The sequence below is a fragment of the Condylura cristata genome, unplaced genomic scaffold, assembly GCF_000260355.1.
Source record: "Condylura cristata isolate star-nosed mole 26May11 unplaced genomic scaffold, ConCri1.0 scaffold00006, whole genome shotgun sequence".
NCBI classification, from domain to species: Eukaryota; Metazoa; Chordata; class Mammalia; order Eulipotyphla; family Talpidae; genus Condylura; species Condylura cristata.
Genome location: NW_004567107.1, coordinates 42898538 through 42920587, shown reverse-complemented (window position 1 = coordinate 42920587; position 22050 = coordinate 42898538). Strand labels below are relative to the sequence as shown.

The 22050-nt window shown below is 41.2% G+C and overlaps 1 protein-coding gene across 1 annotated transcript in view; it reads right to left on the bottom strand.

Moving 5' to 3' along the window:
- The window catches only part of RCL1 (RNA terminal phosphate cyclase-like 1), a 47581-nt gene extending 42380 nt beyond the window's left edge, over positions 1-5201 (bottom strand). The window contains exon 1 of the mRNA XM_004677641.2: positions 4958-5201. Within this exon, the coding sequence (XP_004677698.1) occupies positions 4958-5093 (136 nt within the window). The 5' untranslated portion in view covers positions 5094-5201. The remainder of the gene's footprint in view (positions 1-4957) is intronic.
- Positions 5202-22050: the final 16849 nt, after the last annotated feature.

Genomic DNA, 22050 nt, shown 5'->3' with positions numbered 1-22050 from the left:
TGGGATCTGATGCTACTGCCACACAGGTAAGGGTCAGAATTGAATTTCATCTGTAGAACAACAAATTAGTGTCTGTTTAGAACTAGAGAACTGCTGTGGAGGGAATGCCTGTATAGTAGAAGAATTGTGCAGAACACACATGTGGTATCAAAATAGAAGAGAAAAACCAGTTTTCCTTTACAATTTATGAGCAGTGAAACTTATCCCCAAAGCAATGCACCCATTTACCAAAAGATGTTTTACCTTTGAAAAGATCTCTATGGAACATGTTCCCTTCACAAACATACTTTTATTTTAAGATTTATTATTTATGCATACAAGAATTATGCCAGAGATGCAGGGGGTAAAAGGATTCACCAGAGACAGAATGGGGAGAACAGGTGGATCTACTGAAATACACTGCTAAAGGGAGCAGCAGGCAAGACAAGAATGTCTGCCACTCCATGTGTATCACATCCCTGTCAGGGGATCAAACTTGTGCTGCAGTGACTGCTGACAGCTTCATAGTGCTGTGCTTTAACCCCTTGTGACCCCATCGAGGACCTACATACATATTGTAAAGGACTCTTCTGATTTAAAACTTCATGGATAATGTCGTCTGCTTAAGCCACGGGCAGCACTCCCACAGGACCACACAACTCCTCTGTCCAATAAACAGGCTTAGTAGTGTGACCAGCCCATGTCCTAACTGCCAAATCTGTTCTTCCCCAAGTCCACTGGTTTCCATTTTCAACTTTAAACAGTTATCTTTTTCATGGAACTCTTTGCATTTGAACCTCATCTTACCCAGAAATTGTTAACTCAGCCTAAAATGGAAAAACAGCCCTTATGAAATCCAAGATTATCATATATTGAAGAACACCCAAATCATACCATACAACTAGATAAGAAGAGGCCCTCCAGACTGGACCTTGGCCGCAGTCTCTTTCCAGTCCTGCTACTTAGTGATAATCAACTTCTTACTTAGCTATATTTTCAGGTTTTTTTACTTTCAGTAACACAATAGCAACAACAAAAATATTTACTCCTTACTAACAGAAAAGTCTGATAAGACAACATAAATGTTCTGTTTCTAAAGAGTGAAGCAAAAACTACACGTGTAGGGGGCTTCCCTGGTGGTGCAGGGGTTAAGACACAGCACTATGAAATTAACTGAAGCCACTGTAGCATGAGTTCCATCCCCAGCCAGGGAGGTGGCCCACATGGTGCAGCAGACCTTTCCTATCTCAACCACTGCTCCCCTCAGCTATGTATTTTAGTCAGTCTGCCTGTTCTGTACCCCACTCTGTGTCTGGTGAATCCTCTCAACCCCCACCCTGCATCTCTGGCCTGGCCTATACCCCAGCTCTTTTATGCATAAATAATTAAACCTTAAAAAAAAAAACTATACACATGACTGACTGATAAATAAAAACCCTTCCAGGATCATTTTTTGGGGGGTTCAGATTCTTCTCATTACTTACAAAACCTCTGTGTTGGAAGGAGGTAGCTTTATATATTAACTGATATGCCTGAAGTCAGTATGACCTGTGTCTCATCCCACTCTGAATCCTTAAACAATTTTCTTGGTAAAACAGCTGCTATTCCCAACTATTAAGGATACAGGGGAAAGATTTAATGATTAAGTCCACTGGCCAAATATTCAAAATCAGCACTACTGATATTTTGGACAGAATAATTCTTTGTGTGGGGAGCTGTCCAGTATACCCACCAGATCGGCCTACTGTTGTGAAGAAGCAAAATTCCAAACATGGCCAAATGTTCCCAAGAAAGAAAAAATGCCCTAGATTAGAACCACTGCATTATACATACAGCATACAAATATTTGAGAGACACAACTTTACTGAAGGAGAAACTTTAAACTGAAAAAAAGCATCCTTCTCTTACAATATCTGGAACATTTCCACATAGAAACAGAAACAGATTCTGGGTGCCTGAGAGCAGAATTCTATCCAGTGGACAGAACTTACACAGTAACAAAAGCAGCTAATATTTATTCTTCATACATGACAGGCCACACTGTTCAGTGCACTCTGAAGCATTCCAAGTTCTCCTCACAATACCCATATGAAACCAGTAATACTGAACCCAAAGGATAGGTGCAAAACTGATGCTCAAAATTATTACAGATTTAGCCCAAGGTCAAAAAACTAATTACAAAAGGCAGAACCAACACTCAGACAACAAACTCTGAACAAGTATGACCATGCCAAGATTAGGGTTTCTATTCTTGAAATCACTATTACAATCCTGTCTGTCCAGATCAGACACATCCAGAGAGCCCTCCTACAATTCCTCCTAGGAATTCTCTAATTCCCCCAAGCCCCTTTACAGCACTCGGTCTTCCTACTTCAAGATACCCAAGCTACTCAATTTCTTGCTACTTAGGAAGTTACTTGAAAGCAGGACAACCACTTTCTCACATTTATATGCCTACAGAGTCATGCACATACTTGGGGGCTTCATAATTTTTTCTGAATGATGCTCCTGAGGCACAAGGCCTCGGCACCACACCCACCCTCCAAAGCCTACACCAGGACAGATGTTTAAGCAAGTTCCTTAAAGAGATGTAATTCTTATATTTAAGCTGAAGATTTTATTGGGTATGTTCTGAGTTTTTTCACTCAAGAGATTCTGAGTCAGGAGGAGTCAGAAAGATAGATGACTGGTAAAAGAGCAAAACAGCTACATCTTTTTTTTTTTAAGATTTATTTATTTATGCTACAAGAACTGGGTACAGGCCAGAGGTGCAGAAGAGAGTGAGCGAATTTACCAGAGACACAGTGAGGAGCAGAATAGGCAGATGTACTGAAATATACTTCTGAGGGGAGCAGGGGAAGGTTCTGGAGAGGCTTGCTATGCCATGTGGGTCAGCTCCCTGACTGGGAATTCAACTCCTACTGCACTGGCTGTAGATAGTTTCCTAGTGCTCCCCTTGCTTTAACCGGCTGTGCCACCAGGGAGGGCCCACAAACAGCTACATCTTCAATCAAACTACCAATATGTGGCTATGACCACATATTGTCAGGGGTTAGATGTACTTATGTATATATAAATGCATACATACATATTTATAGTATACACATAAATACATACACATATGAATCTATGAATTCACCGATATACATACATCCAGAAATTAAGTAAACACCTACAAGATTCCTAAGATCTTAAGTTGGCATGAGGAAGTCTAACTTAAGTCTCTTTTTATCCCTCTGTTTAATATGTGAGTCAAATAATGCTCTACACAGTGGTCCTCACGAAATGCCAACACATCTGTCAACAAGTATTACTGCCCCATAGGCACTAGAGTCTGGCATCCTTTCCAGTGAAGTGCCAAGTCACTTCACTGGAAGTGAACAAAGTGGGACAAAGAAGAGATGCTTACAGTGATGAATGAAGAGAGGGAAGTATTCTTTAGAAGGTTAAACATTAGTTTGGGGCACCTCTCTAGAAGCAAACACTAAATTGTATCTCACCAGCATTGAATCTCTTTTAGAAACCCTTTTTTTGAAAGCCAATCCCTAATTATTTAGAAATAACCCATCTAAAGTACTTCTACACCTTTCAAAAAAAAAAAAAGCTGTCTAATGTTCATAGAAATCTGTCCTCTTACCATATTCAGTTAGGGAAAGTTCTCTGGGATAATCTGGGTATTAAGGTGAGAGCTGGGGTTAAGGTAATACCTCAGAGTAGAGCAATCAAGCAATTCCTTTGCCCAAAGGCCAAATTCAATATAAAGCAAGAGATGTTAAGAACAACACTGGACATAAACCATGCGAACCATCTCTCCTTAACCTCCTCAGTGTTTCTGGAACAGTTGATTGAGGGCAGGAACAATGGGCCAACCTGTCTTATTCTATCCTCTCTCGGGGTTCCTCTCCACATTGTGGACAGTCTTCTGGTTCTTTCCCTCCTAACTTTTCCTTTTCCATCAATGACATGGCATTGTCCCCTATGTGCAATCAATCCCCATTCAGAGACGCAGAAATATAATTGTCAAAAAAATTTCTTAGATGATGAAATGGGCTGGCCATCTAGCACAAGTGCCAGCGCAAAATTAAACAAATCGACGTTACCCAGAAAGTGTCCATAACCAATCACAAACCCTCTTCTCCAATCTGCCGATAAGTTTTCCGTTTTCTTAACCGAGTCTCCTAATTTAGCATAACCAGACAGAAGCATTTAAGTGTGTCATATTCCAGGGGGCCAGCTGAAAATCGCCGCCATTTAACTAGCCTTTTTAAAGGGGCCTATTTTTAATCTAGCCTCCTTTGCAGGGTAAAAGGGGAGCTTGCGGGACTGTAATTCAGCGCTTCTCACCACCTTTTACTAAAGTCAAGACAAGTGGGTCGATGCTGTTAAAATTTTATCCCAAAGCTCCCTGTCATACGCACGTCAATCACAGTCACGCCTGAAAACAAACAGCATTTTTTAAAATTCGGGAATCCATCCAAGGAGATGTGTGAGTGCAGTCGAGAAATCATGGCGACAGGGACGCTAGTGTCCAGGGGGCAGTTGCTTCCTAAACCTGTTATGGGGCAGGGCACGGAACCACCCAGTGATACTTTTCTCTCCAAATCGCTCTCCATCATTGTTATCTGTCCATTCACCCACCACATTTCGGATTAAGAAACTGTTTTTCTCCTTTGAGGGATTTACAGCAAAAGAAAGGCAAGCGTGGGGAGATGCCTGTGATATTTTTTAGTCACACGTAATGCTGGAAAACGTGCAGCTGTTTACTACTAGCGCCTGGAGACGCCAGCGCAGAGCGCAGCTGAGCGCTCCCCTCAGGGCCCGACCCCGCCTCCCCCAACCCGCGGACACTTCCCGGGGTAGGGGCGACCCTCCACACACCTCCCAACGCGCCGCAGGACCCGGAGATAACCCGCGCGCCGGCCCATAGGGCTTCAGCTCCGTCTCCCCTCAGCCCAGCGCGCTGCCCGCTCCAAGTTACCTCGGAGGCCCGGGTTGTCGTCTCTGGCCCGAATTTTTCGGATTTTGACTGGGCGCCCGCTCAGAGTGGACAAGACCAGACGCTGGCGCAAGAAGTTGCAGCCCGCGTAGCTGAGGGAGTGCGTCTGGGTCGCCATGTGCGCGCCTTCAGTAAATGCTCGCGCGCCCGGGGCGCTGCGACTTCGCACTGGAGTGGAGGTGGAGACCCCAGCTGCGGCGGCTGCTGTAGCGGTAAGGGCGGGGGTTCCCTCTCGCAACCCCGCAGCCCCCGGCGCGTCCACGTGGTTTGGAACAGGAAGACGGTGAGACGAGACACCGGGTCAGAGGGGAGCGGGGCGGGGCCGGTCACCGCCTACCCGCCCGGTTAGGGGAGGCCTCCGGGCCGGGCCACGCCACTATAGGCCCGCGCGGATCAGGGCGGTGCCTTTTCTGCGCCACCATTGGCTGACGCTGAAGCTGGGCGGTGCCCTAGCAGCGCTGCCATTGGTCCGCAGTGGTTCTGGGCGGTGCTCGGGCCCCGGCAACAGAGCACGGCTGAAGGAGGGGTGTGGAGGGGTGTGGGGGGGGATGTGGGTGGGTGAGAGGGGCGTTGTGGGCCGCGGGGGAGCGGAGGCTCTGAGGCTCCCCTGCTGGGTTGGTCTCCTCAGGGTCTCTTCCGGTGTAGGGGCAATGGGAGGCGACGGACTGGGAACGCATTCCTTCTACATGCCGGGTACTTCGCCTCCCTACTTATGGCAACCACTGGGATGTGGATAGCAGTATCTCCCTCTTCTTTTTCTGAATAAAGGAGAAAACTGGATTGGCGCGCTTCACCCTGTTGCAGCCACCATGCCAAATGAGCTGCAAGTGCTGTCCTATCATTCCACTGTAGCCTTGCAAGGATAGTGCCATTCCCTTCTTTCCCATGGGGTAAGTCTCCAGGAACATTGTAAAGTTGGCAGTGGCAACCTACACTCGGACTCAAGTATTAGGACACTAGACTGTTGCGTATTTTATATAAGACCTCAAGTTTTGCCTTTATCTGTCCCTTCCTTTCCATTCATTCATTGGTTTTCAAGCAAAGTCCGATCCTTTCATCTCGTATACTTCAAAGTTGTGATCTCACACACACAGAGACACACACACACAGACACACACACACTGCAACTTTCTCTTTCATCTCCTCTTCTAATCCCGCACACAATTATCTTCTCAGATATTTAAATTATGCCACTGCTCAAAATCTTTCAAAAATGTGTAGCTAACTATGAAAGGACTACAAACTTAGAAGTCCAGAGTCATAATAAGGCAGGTTTGCAGCAATTCTTGGACAATGTCACCATATCATGAGTTCAGAGTACATGTGTTGGGGGGTGGTAGGTAGTTGAAATAAAAGGTAGCCAGGGTGTCTAGTGGTTGTCTTAGCCTTACCACTTCTAAGGCCTGAGGGGAGGGACTGGGGGGGGGGGGGAAACTAACCCACATATGCACAGCAGACCTCTCCTGTCTCACAGCTGCTCCCCTTAGCAGTGTATTTTAGTAAATCCACCTGTTCTGTTTCCCACTCTGTCTCTGGTAAATACAGACACACACCCTGCAATTCTGGCCTACACCCCAATTCTATGCATAAATAAATAAATAAATATTATCCAACAAAATACTCTTAAAAAAAAGAAAGAAAGGCAGCTAGCCTTATATAGGTAAGAGTCAGTTATGAGCAATAACCAGTGAAGTCTGCATAAGGTGACAGATTATAGAGAGGTAGGTAGATTTTAGAAAAATCAATCCTGAAGTTCACTAAGTTGGATACTCCATTTATGTTATTGCTATCTCTTGGGACTGTCTTTTAGGAAGTTTACATTGGTGGAAGGGGAGTCAACATTCCTCAAGAGGCACTAGGGCCCCTTGAATCTTGCTATGGGGAATGACAAAGTAAATCTGTTACAGGGCAGCAAATCTGTTTCAGGACAGGGAGAGAGGGGCACCCCAGAAACCCCAAACCTGACTACTCTAAGTGGGTTCTGCCATCCACCGCGTCAAGATAAAACATATAAAACTTTAAGGAAAAGGGACTTTAATACAGTAAATATACAATACGGAACACAAAGAATATAACTTCTAAATCAAGCACCCCTCGTGGGCAAAAGTCAACCCAAAAGGGATTGGCCCAAAGCAAGGCCTGAAAGCCCAACACAAGACTAAAGCACCTTCTTGGCCAGGACCCAAGGAAAAGGGTCAGAAATGGCCAGACAAATCTGGGAGGAAAAGAGCAAAATCAAAATCAATATAAACACTCCCATAGTCACCCCCCTACAGGTATCTCACCCACATCTGCCTTAACCAGTCCATGGTCAGGAAACAAGCACGGTTTCTTCATCACATGCTTGCTGCTCCTTTTGGCTTCCTCAGGTCTCCTTGTTCTTCACCCAGCTTCCTTTTCTTCTCCTTGAATCCCTGTCTCTTCAGCTAGTCTCCTTTTTTTGTCTGCTCAGCTCCACCCTCCTTTCGGGTGGGGCACAGAACCTGGAACTTCCCCTTTTCCTAGGAACCACCCTGTTACAAAGCCAGTTCATCGCACCAGGAACGGATTTTTTTGTATATCATCTTATTACCCAAAGGCCTTTAAAAAACAACTCTCTAGAGCAACCCTTTTCAGTGCTCTACTCATATCCTTTTCACTCTTCAATGCAAACCTGCTTCAATTTCCTCCAGCATTTATATCCATTGGGCGGGGGAGGATGGAAGGAGGGAGTAGAGAGGGGATAGTTTTCCCCTTTGCAGCAAAATCAGCAGGCCAGAGGTGGTAGGGGGTTTATAGCCCCCAAAGCCACCAATGACTGATGGTAGTTGACTTTTGAATACCCCAGCTCCCTCAACACCAGGGTGAGATGGCACTGAGCGCAGATGCAATGCCGTAGTGTTTCCCCAGAGGTTTTAAGCTCCAGTTTCCTTTCCTGTACCCTTCCCAGTTCCCTTCTGTTATTTTCTGGTATTAACTCCAGTAAACTATATTCACTCAAATTATTGTGTCAAGGTTTTCTTCTCAACAACCTCAAAATAAGTCCTGATTTTTAGAATTTGAGAACTGAAGTTCAAAGAGAGCAAATGACTTAACTTAAACATAGCTAACAAGTGACAAAAATCAAAATGAAGTCTCTCTCTCTCTCTCACCATATAACTGTAGAACCCTACACCTCCAATAGAAATCTGGCTACTATGAAACTGCCATGCTACACAAACCACACATAGAGTACCACATGTTCCTGCTGACAGCTAGCAATAACCACCAGATGTGGGAGTGAACGAACCCTCACATGATTCCAGGCCCCAATCAGCTTCTGACCAATCTTTGGAGCCATCCAAGCAGAAACTATATGGATGGAGCACAGATGAGTTATCCTCACTTAGCCCTGCCCAAATTTCATATTTTGGGGTTAAGTAAATGACTGTTACTGTTTTATGTGTGACTTTAGGGGTAATTTGTTACACAGTAATAGATAACAGAAAATGCACATCTCTGAATTCCCTTCCCTACAGTTCTGGGTTAGCGAACCCCAAGAAACATCTTGCTAGAGAAGTGGAAGACAAAAGTGAAGTTAGAGACACATTCTTTTATGTTTTATTTTCTTTTTAAAGACTTATTTATTTATGCATGCAGAACTGGGGTACAGGCCAGAGGTACAGGGGATGAGAGAGACAGAGTGGGGAGCAGAACAGGCAGATGTACTGAATACACTGCTGAGGGAAGAAGCAGGGGTATCAGGAGAGGTCTGCCACGCCATGTGGGTTGCCTCCCTGGCAGGGGATGGAACTCCAGCTGCGTTGGAGATAGCTTCATAGTGCTATGCTTTAACCAGTTGTGCCCCTAAGGAGGGCCCTCTTCTTTGTTGTAAAGGTCACTACAAGGTAGTAGACTTTCTTGCACCTCCCATACTTACCTGATGTTGACCTTTTTGCTATGGGAAAGCAGCCAGGCCTTGAGCTCCTCCAGCTCCCATATGATCCAATTTAAGAAATGCCAAATGCTGAGCCAAATGTATATTTACATGACTCCAGGGCAAGGACACTTCTGCTAGTAACTCACATCATTGAGATGTGACTGAGGCTTTTAGCCAGTGATATAGATTTAACTCATCCTGCTGACTTTGGCTCTATATCCAGGCACAAAGACAGAAGCCTCACATAGATTGTGGACACAGCCCCCACAGTTGCATAAGGCCAAATCCCTATAATAAACCTCTAGTGAGTGATTCTGCTTCTTTGATTGAACCTTGATTAGTGCACAATTACTGCAAGTCTACTGAAAGGAAGGATCTATGCCAAAAGCTTGATGTACATCTCATTTTTTCTCATACCAACTAGTTCAAAAGTGGAATTATAAGTATATAGGGATTTCTGAAATAACCCTCTCTATATTTGGAATTATCCATTTTTAAAATTTGCTCATAGATTCCTCTTTCACATTAAATGATAAATGACACGTACCTTGCCTTGTAATCATTTCCACAAATAGTTCCATTTTAATAAGGTGAAAGATGTACTTGATTTAGGTATTTGATTTAGGGGCCAGAGTAGAAAGCGAGCATCTTTCCTGAGCATCTCGAAAGTTGCTCAACGTCACCCTGCCATCCACTGTACTATCTAATCATCTTTGTTTGAACTGTCATTGTTCTATGGGCTTTTTCTCACTTCAGTCCAGAACTAATCTTTACACTTCTCCAGTTTTAGAATGAATGTCTGTAACTAGTGCTCCTCCTCTATGGTCCCACAACAACTAACACCAACTACATTGCTGTTTGCCTGTATATCCACTGCTGTATGTCCATTTATAACCCATTTATTTGGAGCTCTAGCAACACTACATGATCCATTGAGTGCAAGAATCTTATCATTATGTTCCCGTTGCTTATCACTTAGTATAGTTCAATAAGTGTGACTATAATTAATTATCTAATCAATTAGTTAAAAGATGCATGGCTAACCTAAATCAATAAACTCAAAACTGTCAAAACCAGTGTTTTTCAAACTTTTGCTTACCAGGCTTTTAAGCAATAGGTAGATAGTAGGGCTCATTCCCATACACTTAGGACAGGTTAAGGCCTGAGTATTTATATTTCTTTCTACTCAGGTGATGCTGATGCTCCTGACCTCAGGACTATACTTTGAGAATCTTGAAAAAAAAGACATGGGATGCCTTCAAATATATCAATATAACATAATGGGAGTCCACCCCAGAAGAAGACAAGGTAAAAAGGGTCAGTAATACTTTTTGAAGAAAGAGTGAGAAAAATTTCACACTTGATGAAATATGCAAATCTACCTATCCAGGTAGTTGTGGTGACTGCTTAAAAGTTGCACCTCCATATGAGAACCAAGTCTCAGTTGACACCTTGTTGACAAACTTAAGAGGCCCTGAAGCACAGAACCCAGGTAAACTGCACCTGAACTGTGAATGTGTTCCAGTGACTAAGTTTGTGGTAATTTGTTATAAAGATCTAGAAAACTAATATACTGAGTTTCAAACTCAGGTCTGTTTGGCTTCCAAAGTCCATGCTCATCCTGTGCTCAGTGAACATATTAACTGAGGACTAGATGAAGCGTATAGGCTTTCAGAGTTCCACAAAACTCATAATTCATTCAGTTTAGTCCATCCATGACAAGCAGATGCCAACCCCCTACCAAGAGAAATCTAAGGAGGCTGGGATATTGAGCTGGAAAATACCAGCCTGTGTCCTGTTTATATTTAGATGACAACCAGGGACAATCATAACTAATGTTTTTAAAGCTTTCTCTTGGTCCTTAGAGACCTATTGACTGCAATATTTAACCTGTTTTCCTATAATTGTTAGCAGTAAAAGCATTGATAACATTTGACAAAGATTGTGTCTTTGTTTCAGAGGCTCTCGGAGAGAAACTGATGAGGAAGCTACATCTTGTGTCACAGACATACATAAACTATTTTCATTGATTATGAAAGTTAAAGAGAAAAGGACAATCAGCAGATGATAAACACTCAGAGCAGAATTTTTAAAGCACCAATTGCCATCTTGAAGCCATCATATATAATTATGAAACATTATGATTTATAGTTATGAGAATTAAAATATGAATTGAAGCCTAAAGCACAAATGTGGTATTGTTACATAAAAGATAAAGCCCCTATTTTCTAAAACTTATTAAGTTCCCATATTTTATTAATTTTCTCCATCAAATCACACTCATCACTCATCAAATAACATGTTCCAATATTTGTTTCAGAACCATCTGTATTACAACTGTCTTACTGTCGTTTTAATTTAAATAACACGTTTTTTTTAATGCATTAATTTTTTTACTGGGTGAAGTTGATCTATAACATTGTAAATGATGTAGGGCATAGATTCAGACCACTTAAGATGTTTGCTACTAACCACACCTAGTACTAAAAACCTATAATCCTCACCATAGTCCACTGGGTCCCTACTCCCCCCCCCCTTTCTGGTAGTCTCTTTTTACTGTTATGAAATTACTAAACTTTAAAAAGGAATTTATTAATGCATTAGAAGTCAAGAGGTATCTAAGTGTTGATTAACTGATGAATGGATAAACAAAATGAAACATATCCATATTTCAGGACTATTGTTTGGCAATAAGAATGAAACACTGATACATACCATATCATGGATAAGTATTGAAAGCAAGCTAAGAGAAAGAGCCATACCATACACATACACGCAAAACCGAATAACATATACGTTATTCTATTTATGTAAAGTGTTCACAATACAGAAGTCTAGGCCCTCCCTAGTGGTGCAACAGCACTGCAAGCTAGACACAGCCGCTTCATGAGAGTTCGATCCCTGCCCCGGGAAGTGATCCAAGTAGCACAGGGGACCTCTCCTGTCTTGCCCGCTGTCCCACTCTCTGCAGTGTACTTTCTTGATCTGCCTCTTCTGCTCCCCACTCTGATTCACTCTGGTGAATCCTTTCACTGCCCACCCCATCCTACCCCACCCCCCACACTTCTGGCCTGTACCCTAGCTCTGTATGCTTATATAAATAAATCTTTAAAAAAATACAGAAGCCTATAAATACAGAACATAGGTTAGGTGGAGATAGAGATGCTCATTAGAAAATCTGGACTCATATTCCATCAGCTTGACAAACCCAAATGAAGCAGATGCCTCTTGCTAGCAAAGCAAATCTTCCCAGCAATGGAGATAGGACTCCATTGACTCACACACCCATTTCCATAGTTGTCCGAGGGAATACGGTGTCCTGATTGGCCAAACCTGGGCTACATGCTCACCATCTTTGTACATAAAGTACAAAGTACAAATTTGGCCTTTCAAATTTAAGAATGAAGCATGAAAAAGGAGTGGATTCCCTAAGGAAAATTAATGTGCTATTGTCACATGCTAGATAAGCGAAAAATGCATGGCCACTTCATCAAACACACACAAGACCAAAGAGTCACATCACATAGACCTTCTTCATGACGTTGTGGAACTAAGCTTTCATAACATATGGACATATTTTCAACTCAGCATATCAGAAAATGTACAAGGATAAAGGATGAGAGGCTAAGGGGTGAGCAAAAGGCAGATCCTTTTCTCAAGATGTCCATAGCCCAACCCAATGGCTCTTAAGTTTTTATCATACCAAAAACTTACCTGGGGGGGATCTTACTAAAGATGCATATTCCTCAACTGCCATCTCAGATTTCCTGATTTGGGAGATAAAGACAGGTCTAGAAATATGTCTTTAAATAAGCTCTCCAGGTGATCTGTTGTGCAGGGTCCAGGAATTAATCTTTGCAATTCTCTCATATAATTGAGGAGAAAAATGGGCAAAAAGAAAGTACAAGTCACCCAAGGGTTGCTACAAGACCAATGTGAATGTCTGGAAGGAAAGGAGAAATAGTGTCCTTGGTTAGCTTGTCTCATGCATTGTACTCAAGATAGGGTTTTTTATTAAGGAAACTAAAGAACTATATCCAGCCTACTCTGAATGTTTCTGATTATGATGAGCCTGGGGATATTTGGGAGAAGCTAAGAGCTGGCCTTCATCTATTTTCTTATAACAATACAGTACATTTGCTCTTCATTAACCCATTAAGAATTTTTAGAGTATTACAAATGAATTTATCCTTCCGAATTTAACCTTTCCTTCATTATTAACTAAAAACCTTTACCCTTCTAAATCCCGCATCTTAAATAATAATAACAATAGCACTTAGATCCTTCTTTCAAATTGTTTGTTAAAGTATTTTTACCTTTAAAATAATGTATTATTATAGATTATTAGGATTCCATTTGAACTGACTCTTCTGATTATAAGTGAGAAGGCACCTTAACCTTAAGAGTAAATGTTAATGCAGCTCCTCAATATCTTGAAGTGTCTCTGCCATCTTTTATATGAGGGTAGGTGTCTGAGACTAGAGTTTCTATCACTTTAGGAAGTCATAGGTTACTAAAATAAGGTGGGGAGGGGGCTAGTTGTCACCATTTAGAGAATATTCGCAAATTCTTCAGTACTCCCTTCAGTAGATAAATCCTAACTTCTCTTCCTTAGAGTATACGTTGGACTTAATGATTCACTTCTAGTGTAAAATACATAGCAGAAGAAAGAGTATGACTTCTAAAAGGATGTCACAGTCTCCTAATTTTTTCTTTTGAGTTGGTTGCTGTGCAAAAAGCCAGCTGTCACACCATTAATGCACTTCAGCAGCCCTGTACATAGGTCCATGTGACTTGAAAGCAGATCATCAGGCTGACCAAGTCTTTATGCGACCATAGTTCCAGCCAATATCTTGACTACAATCTTAAGAAAGACACTGAGCCAGAACCACCTGGCTGGAGGCTTCCCTTGTGGGGAGGGGTTAAGACAGCACTACCAAGTAATTGCTAGCCTCTGCAACATGAGTTCTATCTCCTGCCAGTGAGTAGACCCATATAGTGCAGTAGACCTCTCCTATCTTGCCTGCTGCTCCCCTCAACAATGCTTTTCAGTAGATCTGCTTGTTCTGCTCCCCTCTCTGTCCTCTCATCCCCCCTTGTATGCATAAATAAATATATTTAAAATAAAAACCAGTAACAGAATCACCTAGCTAAGTTGTTCTCTCTCCTGTCTTACCTGCTGCTCCCCTCAGCAGTGTATTTCAATCAATCCACCTGTGCTGCTCCTCACTCTGTCTGTGTTGAGTTCTGTCAAACCCTGGCACCTCTGGCCTATACCCCAGTTCCTGTATACATAAGTAAATAAAAATAAATCTTCAAAAAAAAATGTTAGAACATGCAGTCACTATTTAAAGATTTAAACATTTTTGTGTTTGTGAATCAGGGTCAATCTGCTTGTTAATTTAGTGGTTCTCCCATCTCTTTCTTTCTCTCTTGCTCCCCCTTCCTTCCTCTCCCTTTTATTCCTTTCCAACCCCTTGTACACTTTGCAATTTATCTGCTTTAGAAATTAGTTTGTCTTGTATTTCCCATGATCTAGATGGCATGTTATTGGACAGGTTCTTCTGCCCACTATGTATATAACTAATTGATCCAAAGTGAGATTTCTCAAGCTCACTATTGAGATTTTTTTTAAGATTTATTTATTTATGCATGCAGAACTGGAGTACAAGCCAGAGATGCAGGGGTGGTGAGAGGAGTCACCAGAGATAGAGTGGGGAGCAAAACAGTATACACTGAGGGGAGCAGCGGGTGGGCCAGGAGAGGTCTGCAGTGCCATGTGGATCACCTCCAGGGCAGGCGGGCATCGAACTCATGAAGAAGTGGCTTTTAGCTTCTTAGTTCTGTGCTTTAACTCAATGCTCCACTAGGGAGGGTCATTATTAATATTTTTAACCAAATAGTTATTTGCTATGGGGTGTTGTCCAATGTAACAGAAGATTTAATGGTTTACTAGTGGATACTGGTAGTGCTGCCTCTCACAATGGTGATGATCAAAAATATATACAGACATTGCCATCAAAATGGATCAAAAATAATGAGAATCACCAATCTAGAAGAATTATAAGATTCATGTTCAATCTTTGTTTTGTTTTGTTTGGGCAGGAGACATTTTATAAGTAGGATGTACACTTCCACTTCTATCACGAGGCACATTTATCTCTTTTTGTGTTTTGGTAGCCATTAATGATAATTACCTACCTCCTGATAATATACGTAATCATTAGAGATTGCAAAGTAGTAATATTCTACTGGATTATTTTATCTTCATTTACTAACTGGAATACTTCCATAAAGAGAAATTTCTTCTCATCAACTATTTGGTTGCATTAGATACAGTTCACAAAATAAAAGTCAGATCTCAGCTTCTTTCCCTTTATTTACCAGTTTCAAAATAAAAAGTTCTCCAAAGGTGTCCACTGGTGTGTGGGCTTTATGAGCTCATGAAATTAAACATATGTGTTTGAACACATTACAGTTAGTGTCATTAATTACGTTCAAATTAATCCTTCTTTCCAGAAGGACTCTGCAACTTGGTTGCTGAACCTTTTTGCATGACTCAACTATTCCCTGAGAATTTTCTTGCTTTCTGAATGACATGATATTCCAGGCTCAATTTGTGTATTTTCAGTTCCTAATCTGGAATAAGCCATTTTTCCAAGAGGTTCTGATTTCTATTAGGTGGAAAGAAGTAACTGGAGGTCATAATCTGGGCTCTCTTTGTTCCTCTGTCCTCATTTTGAGATTTTTTTCATGGCTAGAACTGAGAATTCTTTTTCTTCTTTAAGATAAACAGTACTATGAGTTCATATGGGTGCTTGCAGTTTAAATTCAGGATTCAAGGTATTTAAGTTAGCCTCATTGTTTTTTTACAATTGTCATGTCTTTACTCTCATAGTAGAAAATTTGGTTATCAAAGACCTCAACATAAGATAATTTCAGGACAACAGTGTCGTACAACCACTACCAATATGATTACAGAAAATAGTTTACAAGGTGTTTATCTCTACATTATACTCCACAAAAGATGTATACCAAAATTACTGTGTGTGAAAGTATTTGAACTTCTTCTCTGCAGAGTTGCACCATCTGCCCTATACAGTAAGTCCTCACTTAATGTCAAAAGACCCTTGGAAATTGAGGCGCTAAGCAAAACAATGTATAATGAAACAGGTCCTCAAATAATGTCAATTTGCTGAATATTGTCCCAGGTTATTTTTCCTCATCAACATTATAATGAAACCACACTGGACAAAATGACATTATCCAAGGAACTGCTGTAGAGTTAAATTTATTTGATAGTGCTTCCAATTGGGGGGATTTTAAAAAATTTAACTTGGTCTTATAATGGCATAAAATTTATAAAACAGGTCATATTTATAAGCTACAGCATGTAGAGTGAACTATCACTCTTCTCTTTACCCTGTTCCTTTCTCTTCCAATTTTGGACTGATTAGAGGACTTATTTTCTTTTTAAGTTTTTGGGTTATCATTTTAAAATATAATAAAGTTATTATTTTATTCTTCATTGCACTTTCTTAGATAAACAAGAGCACATGATTTTTTATGTTGATTTTCAATTGATAAAATTATGCTAAAATCACTCCTAGCAGTATATAAAGTTATTTTTCACTTCTGTTTATCTTTTCCCTGGTGTGGATGGGTTATATCTTATTCAGCACTCTACTACAAAATGGATATTATTGTTGCTTTACTGTTACAATGCTGTAGCAATAAATAGCTCCATTCATACATATTTTCATATTTCTACCAGAATAACTTTGCAGTAGACTTCTGTGTGTTCCTATGATCTGTGAGCTGACCACTCACAGACAACTGTGACTTATTTGTTATCTACAAATCACAGCAGAACATTCCTTGACTACTTACAGGGAATAGCTCATATCATGAGTCAGGCCTGGAGAAACCTAGGCCACTGTGGGCCTGACTACATGACTAACTCCATGGCAGTCTTGGGATAATTCTGCCTGTGATAACATCATACTTTGCAAATGTCTCTTGATACATGGTCATGATATCCCCATCTCTGTCCTTTGTAAAGCTTTGTCCCCCATTCCTATCCTACCCTACTGACCCTGTTCCCCAACATTGTCACATGATCAGCTTTTACTAGCCTGAGTGATTTCAATAAATGGCACAAGAACTTCTGCTCAAGTCTGCCCTTGCAAACCTGCTCCAGGACTGCTGTGTTCCTCACCTTGTTCACGACCTATAAAACAGCAACAAAGTTCCTGTGGTAACAGACTTCTAAAAGTGGGGCGGCTGGACCAAAGTGTAAATATGTATGTAACTTTGCTAGATATTGCCAGATTTCCCTTCTATGAATGCATTCCCACCTACCACATGTGAAAGTACTGGTTTCTCTACAATCTTACCAGAACCATAGATTATTAAATCTGCAATTTTTGCCAATTTAATAGATGGTAAAAAGAATTTTGGTATTTTTTAGTTTACTGTCTTTTCCCCCCAAAACAGTAGGAACATAATTTCAAAGTATAGTCCTTTAAACTGAAAAAACAGTTAGGCCCTCCTGGTGGTGTGTGTTAAAGCACTGCACTAAGAAGCTTAAGCCACTTCTGCATGAGTTCGATCCACATGGCATGGCAGACCTCTCCTGACCCACCCACTGCTCCCCTCAGCAGTGTACTTCGTTGATCCTCCTGTTCTGCTCCCCACTCTGTCCCTGGTGAATCCTCTCACCCTGCGCATCTCTGGCCTGTACCCCAGTTCTTTATGAATAAATAAATAAATAAATAAATCTCAAAAAAAAAATTGAAAACAGATTTAAACTTCACTGTGTTAGGATGCCATAACAAATTACACATAGTGGTTTACCAAACAGACACTTACTTCTCACAGTCCTGGAGACACAAGTCTAAGATCAGGGTGTCACCATGTTTGGGTTCTTGGGAAGTGCACTCTCCTAGTTTACAGGTGCCAACTTTTGCTGTAACCTCACGTGTCAGAAAGGGAGATAGCTAGCCCTCTGACATGTTCTTTAAGGACTGATCCCATTTTTGAGGGCTCCACCCTCGTGACCTAACTACCTCCCAAAGTCACTACTGACAAATACTATTACGCTGAGATCAGGATTTCAACATGTGAATTTCAGGGTAATATAAACATTCAGTGCCTTGAACTAACTAAATAATCCTTGTTTCCCTCATTTTCTCAGGCTGGTGAAGACAAGTTCACGGACCAGAATGGAGTATAGAATCCATTGTTCTGGCCAGTGTTTCTTAATCACATCTATAAAATAATATTTTATATGAGTTCTTGTTAGTTTTCTCCTCTGAAGACTGCCTTTTCCTAGCCATAACCATTGAGTTATAACTATATATTATTCTGGGATCTAAAACCTTCTGTCCTATAACTGCAATAACGTTAAATCAACTTAAGAGAACTAATAGCAAATTGTTCCCAAACCAAAGGAAGCATTTCAAAAGTTCTACTCACACCTAATTTTTCTTAATTATAAATTATGTGTTAAGTATATTATACATCATTTTTAAAAAATTTTTATTTTATTTATTAAGATTAGGCATCGTGTTTCATTGTCCAACTGATTTTAGGTGTGATGATGCACTTTCCTTTCACCAATGAGATGAGAACACAAATTATATGTATCACTTTCAAGCTTAAATTCTTATTTCCCGGCCCTCCCTGATGGCACAGGGGGTTAAAGCACAGCACTAAGAAGCTAAAGCCACTTCCCCCTGCCCCGGAGGTAACCACATGGCGTGGCAGACCTCTCCTGACCCACCCGCTGCACCCCTCAGCAGTGTACTTCGACGATCTGCCTGTTCTGCTCCCCACTCTTTTTAAATCTTTTTAAAGATTTATTTATTTATTCACACAGAACTGGGGTACAGGCCAGAGATGTGGAGAGTGATAGGATTCACCAGAGACAGAGTGGGGAGCAGAACAGGCAGATCGACGAAGTACACTGCTGAAGGGAGCAGTGGGCGGGTCAGGAGAGGTCTGCCACGCCATGTGGATCTCCTCTGGGGTAGGTGGGGATCGAACTCATGCGGAAGCGGCTTTAACTTCTTAGTGTTGTGCTTTAACCCGCTGCGCCACCAGGGAGGGCCAATAAATAAATCTTTTAAAAAATAATAAAACATTCTTATTTCCCTTTACCACCGTGACCAGCTTTTTAATTTTATTTTATATATATTTCACATCATCTTTTTGTACAATGCATGCATTCTCCTCTCAAATGTAGTGCCCATAAAATTCCCACCACCATTTCACCCATGCACCATCACCATAGTCCCTTGTGTAAAAATACATTCCCTCCCCTGTTTTGATCCCTCTTCTCCCCAACCCCTGCAGAGTGTCTCTGATTAATAGTTGCCTTTTAGGCTCTCCCTAGTGGTACAATGGGTTAAGCACAGCACTATGAAAATATGAGCCACCACTGCAGTATAAGTTTGATCCAGGAAGGTGACCCACATGGCACAGCAGACCTCTCCTGTCCTGCCCACTGCTCCTCTCAGCAGTGCATTTCAGTAGATATGTCTGCTCCCTACTCTGTCTCTGAAACCTCTCACCCCCTGTACCTCTGGCCTGTACCCCAGCTTATGCATAAATAGTTTTAAAAAAACAGCTGCCTGTTAATTTTGCTTTTTAATTTATTATAATTTTTCCTCCCTGGTTTCTTATTTGATCCCCCTATATGCCCCCTATAAGTGAAACCATCCAATATTTTTCTTTTTCCTCTGGCTTATTACTCAAACTCCCTTCCAGCTCCATCCATGTTGCTGTGAATGGTATGAGTGTATCTTTTTTCTGAATGTTAAGTAATATTCCCCTGTGTATATATACCACATCTTCTTGAACCAGTCATCTATTTTTGGGCATTTGGACTGTTTCCATATCTAACCTATTGCAATTAGTGCTGCAATAAACATAAGGGTGCAGGTATTCTGTTGAACTAGTGTTTTCGTGTCCTTTGTGCAGATCTGTAGGAATGGAATCGCTGAATCAATTTTTTAGTAGTTTGAGGAACCTCCACACAGGTTTCCATAGTGGCTGGAAAGCTTGCACTCCCACCAGCAGTGTAGGAGAGTTACTTTTTCTCCACATCCTTGCCAACATTTGTTGTTTCCTGTTTTTATATTATGTACCATTCTCACTGGTATATGGTGTTATCTCATCGTGGTTTTGACTTGCATTTCCCTGATTACAACTGATGTTGAACTGATGTTGGCCATTTGCATTTCCTCTTTGGAGAAGTGTCTTTTTAGTTTTTCTGCCCATTTTTGACTGGATTGTTTATTTTGTTCTTGGTTGATTTGTGTGAGCTCTTTGTAGATCTTTGTGAACAGTCTCTTATCCATAGTATTGTATGCATTTTTTTTTTCCTAATCAGAGTGTCTCTTTGTTTTGGTTAATGTCTCTATTTCTGAACAGAAACTTTTTAATTGATGTAGTCCCAGCTGTTCATATTTTTTTAAAGATTTATTTATTTATGCATATAGAATTGGGGTATAGGCCAGAGGTGCAGAGAGTGAGAGGATTCACCAGAGACAGAGTGGGGAGCAGAACAGGCCGACTGATGATGTACACTGCTGAGGGGAGCAGTGGGCGGGTCAGGAGAGGTCTGCCGCACCATGTGGGTCACCTCCGGGGGCCAAGGATCAAACATTCATGCTGAATTGGCTTTAGCTTCTTAGTGCTTTGCTTTAACCTGTCACACCACCAGGGAGGGCCCCCAGCTGTTCATCTTTTCCTTAACTTTCTTTGCTTTGGGGGGATATGTCTTTAAAGATGTTACTGAGATATTTTATATATCAAGTTGATTTTTCTCACTTTTACTGCAATGCATTGGTTCTGTAAGTAAATCAAAACTTCTTGCTATAAAGCCCTAATGTATTACTTCTCCTGGTGAAATACATTCAATGTTTTGCACAATTCATCAGTACCACTATACCAGACCATTCTCTTTCCAATCTCTAACCTTTGGACTTATTTTCAGCCTAATAATCAAGAGGACTCCAAATTTGGAATGCAGTATTCTCTACTCCTCTCTGGTGCAGAACCCTCCCTACCTTTGGCCTCTACCTCCCCAAGTTGGCTGCTGCTGGAATGCAAGCCCTACCACAGTAAAGCAAACCCATAAAAGACGCTTCTGAAAAGTCTTCTAAGAAATCAAAACCACATCAAAAAGGAATGGCTAATAGTTAGGTCTGGAATTATAATAATAAAAAAGATCCCTGAATTTTGCCTTTAGGGAGGAATATTAGAACAATGGACTTATTGTTTGATTCCACTGAGTAATTTTGGGGACCAAGTCTGAAACCAGAGAAGGGAAACCAGCTGCAGGGAATTCCAAGAAACATCAACATGTGTGTACTTCTTGGAGGGAAATTTCCAGTGATTTCTGGGAACACTTAGTAACTTCTGTGCTTACACATGTTTGGTGTATAAAGGCAAGTACTTACCCCCAAAGAACTTCATTCAGAAGTTGACACAGTTAAGTCTTTATATATATATTTTTTTAATGTGTCATAGTTTCTTCCTGATTTATAAAAATACTACATGCTTTCACAGAAAATTTAGAAAATGTGAAAAAAAAGTAGACATTAAATCAGTTATGACTGGTACTCATACAATAAAATCCTTGCATGTTCAGTAGATAATGGCATAAAAACTCAACTCATTTTCTACTAAAATCTGAGAGTTCCTACTTGTGTTATTTTTTTTTAAAGAAATGAAAGAGTGTTATATGTGTGTGTGTACATATATATGTATGTGTATGTATATATATATGTGTGTATATACGTGTGTGTGTGTATATATATATATCTTGAAGTCTTTCTTTCTTCTTACCAACATAACAATGTAGAAATACCTCTTTTAAACTGTCTATAAGATCCCATCCCGGGCCCTCCCTGGTGGCGCGGTAGGTTAAAGCACAGCACTAAGAAGCTTTAGCCACTTCAGCATGAGTTCGATCCCAGTCCCAGAGGTGGCCCACATGGTACGGCAGACCTCTCCTGACCTGCCCACTGCTCCCCTCAGCAGTGTATTTCATCAGTTAGCCTGTTCTGCTCTCCACTCCGTCTCTGGTGAATCCTCTCCTGGCTCCTGCACCTCTGGCCTGTACCCCTGTTCTGAACGCATAAATAAATAAATATTAAAAAGAAAAAAA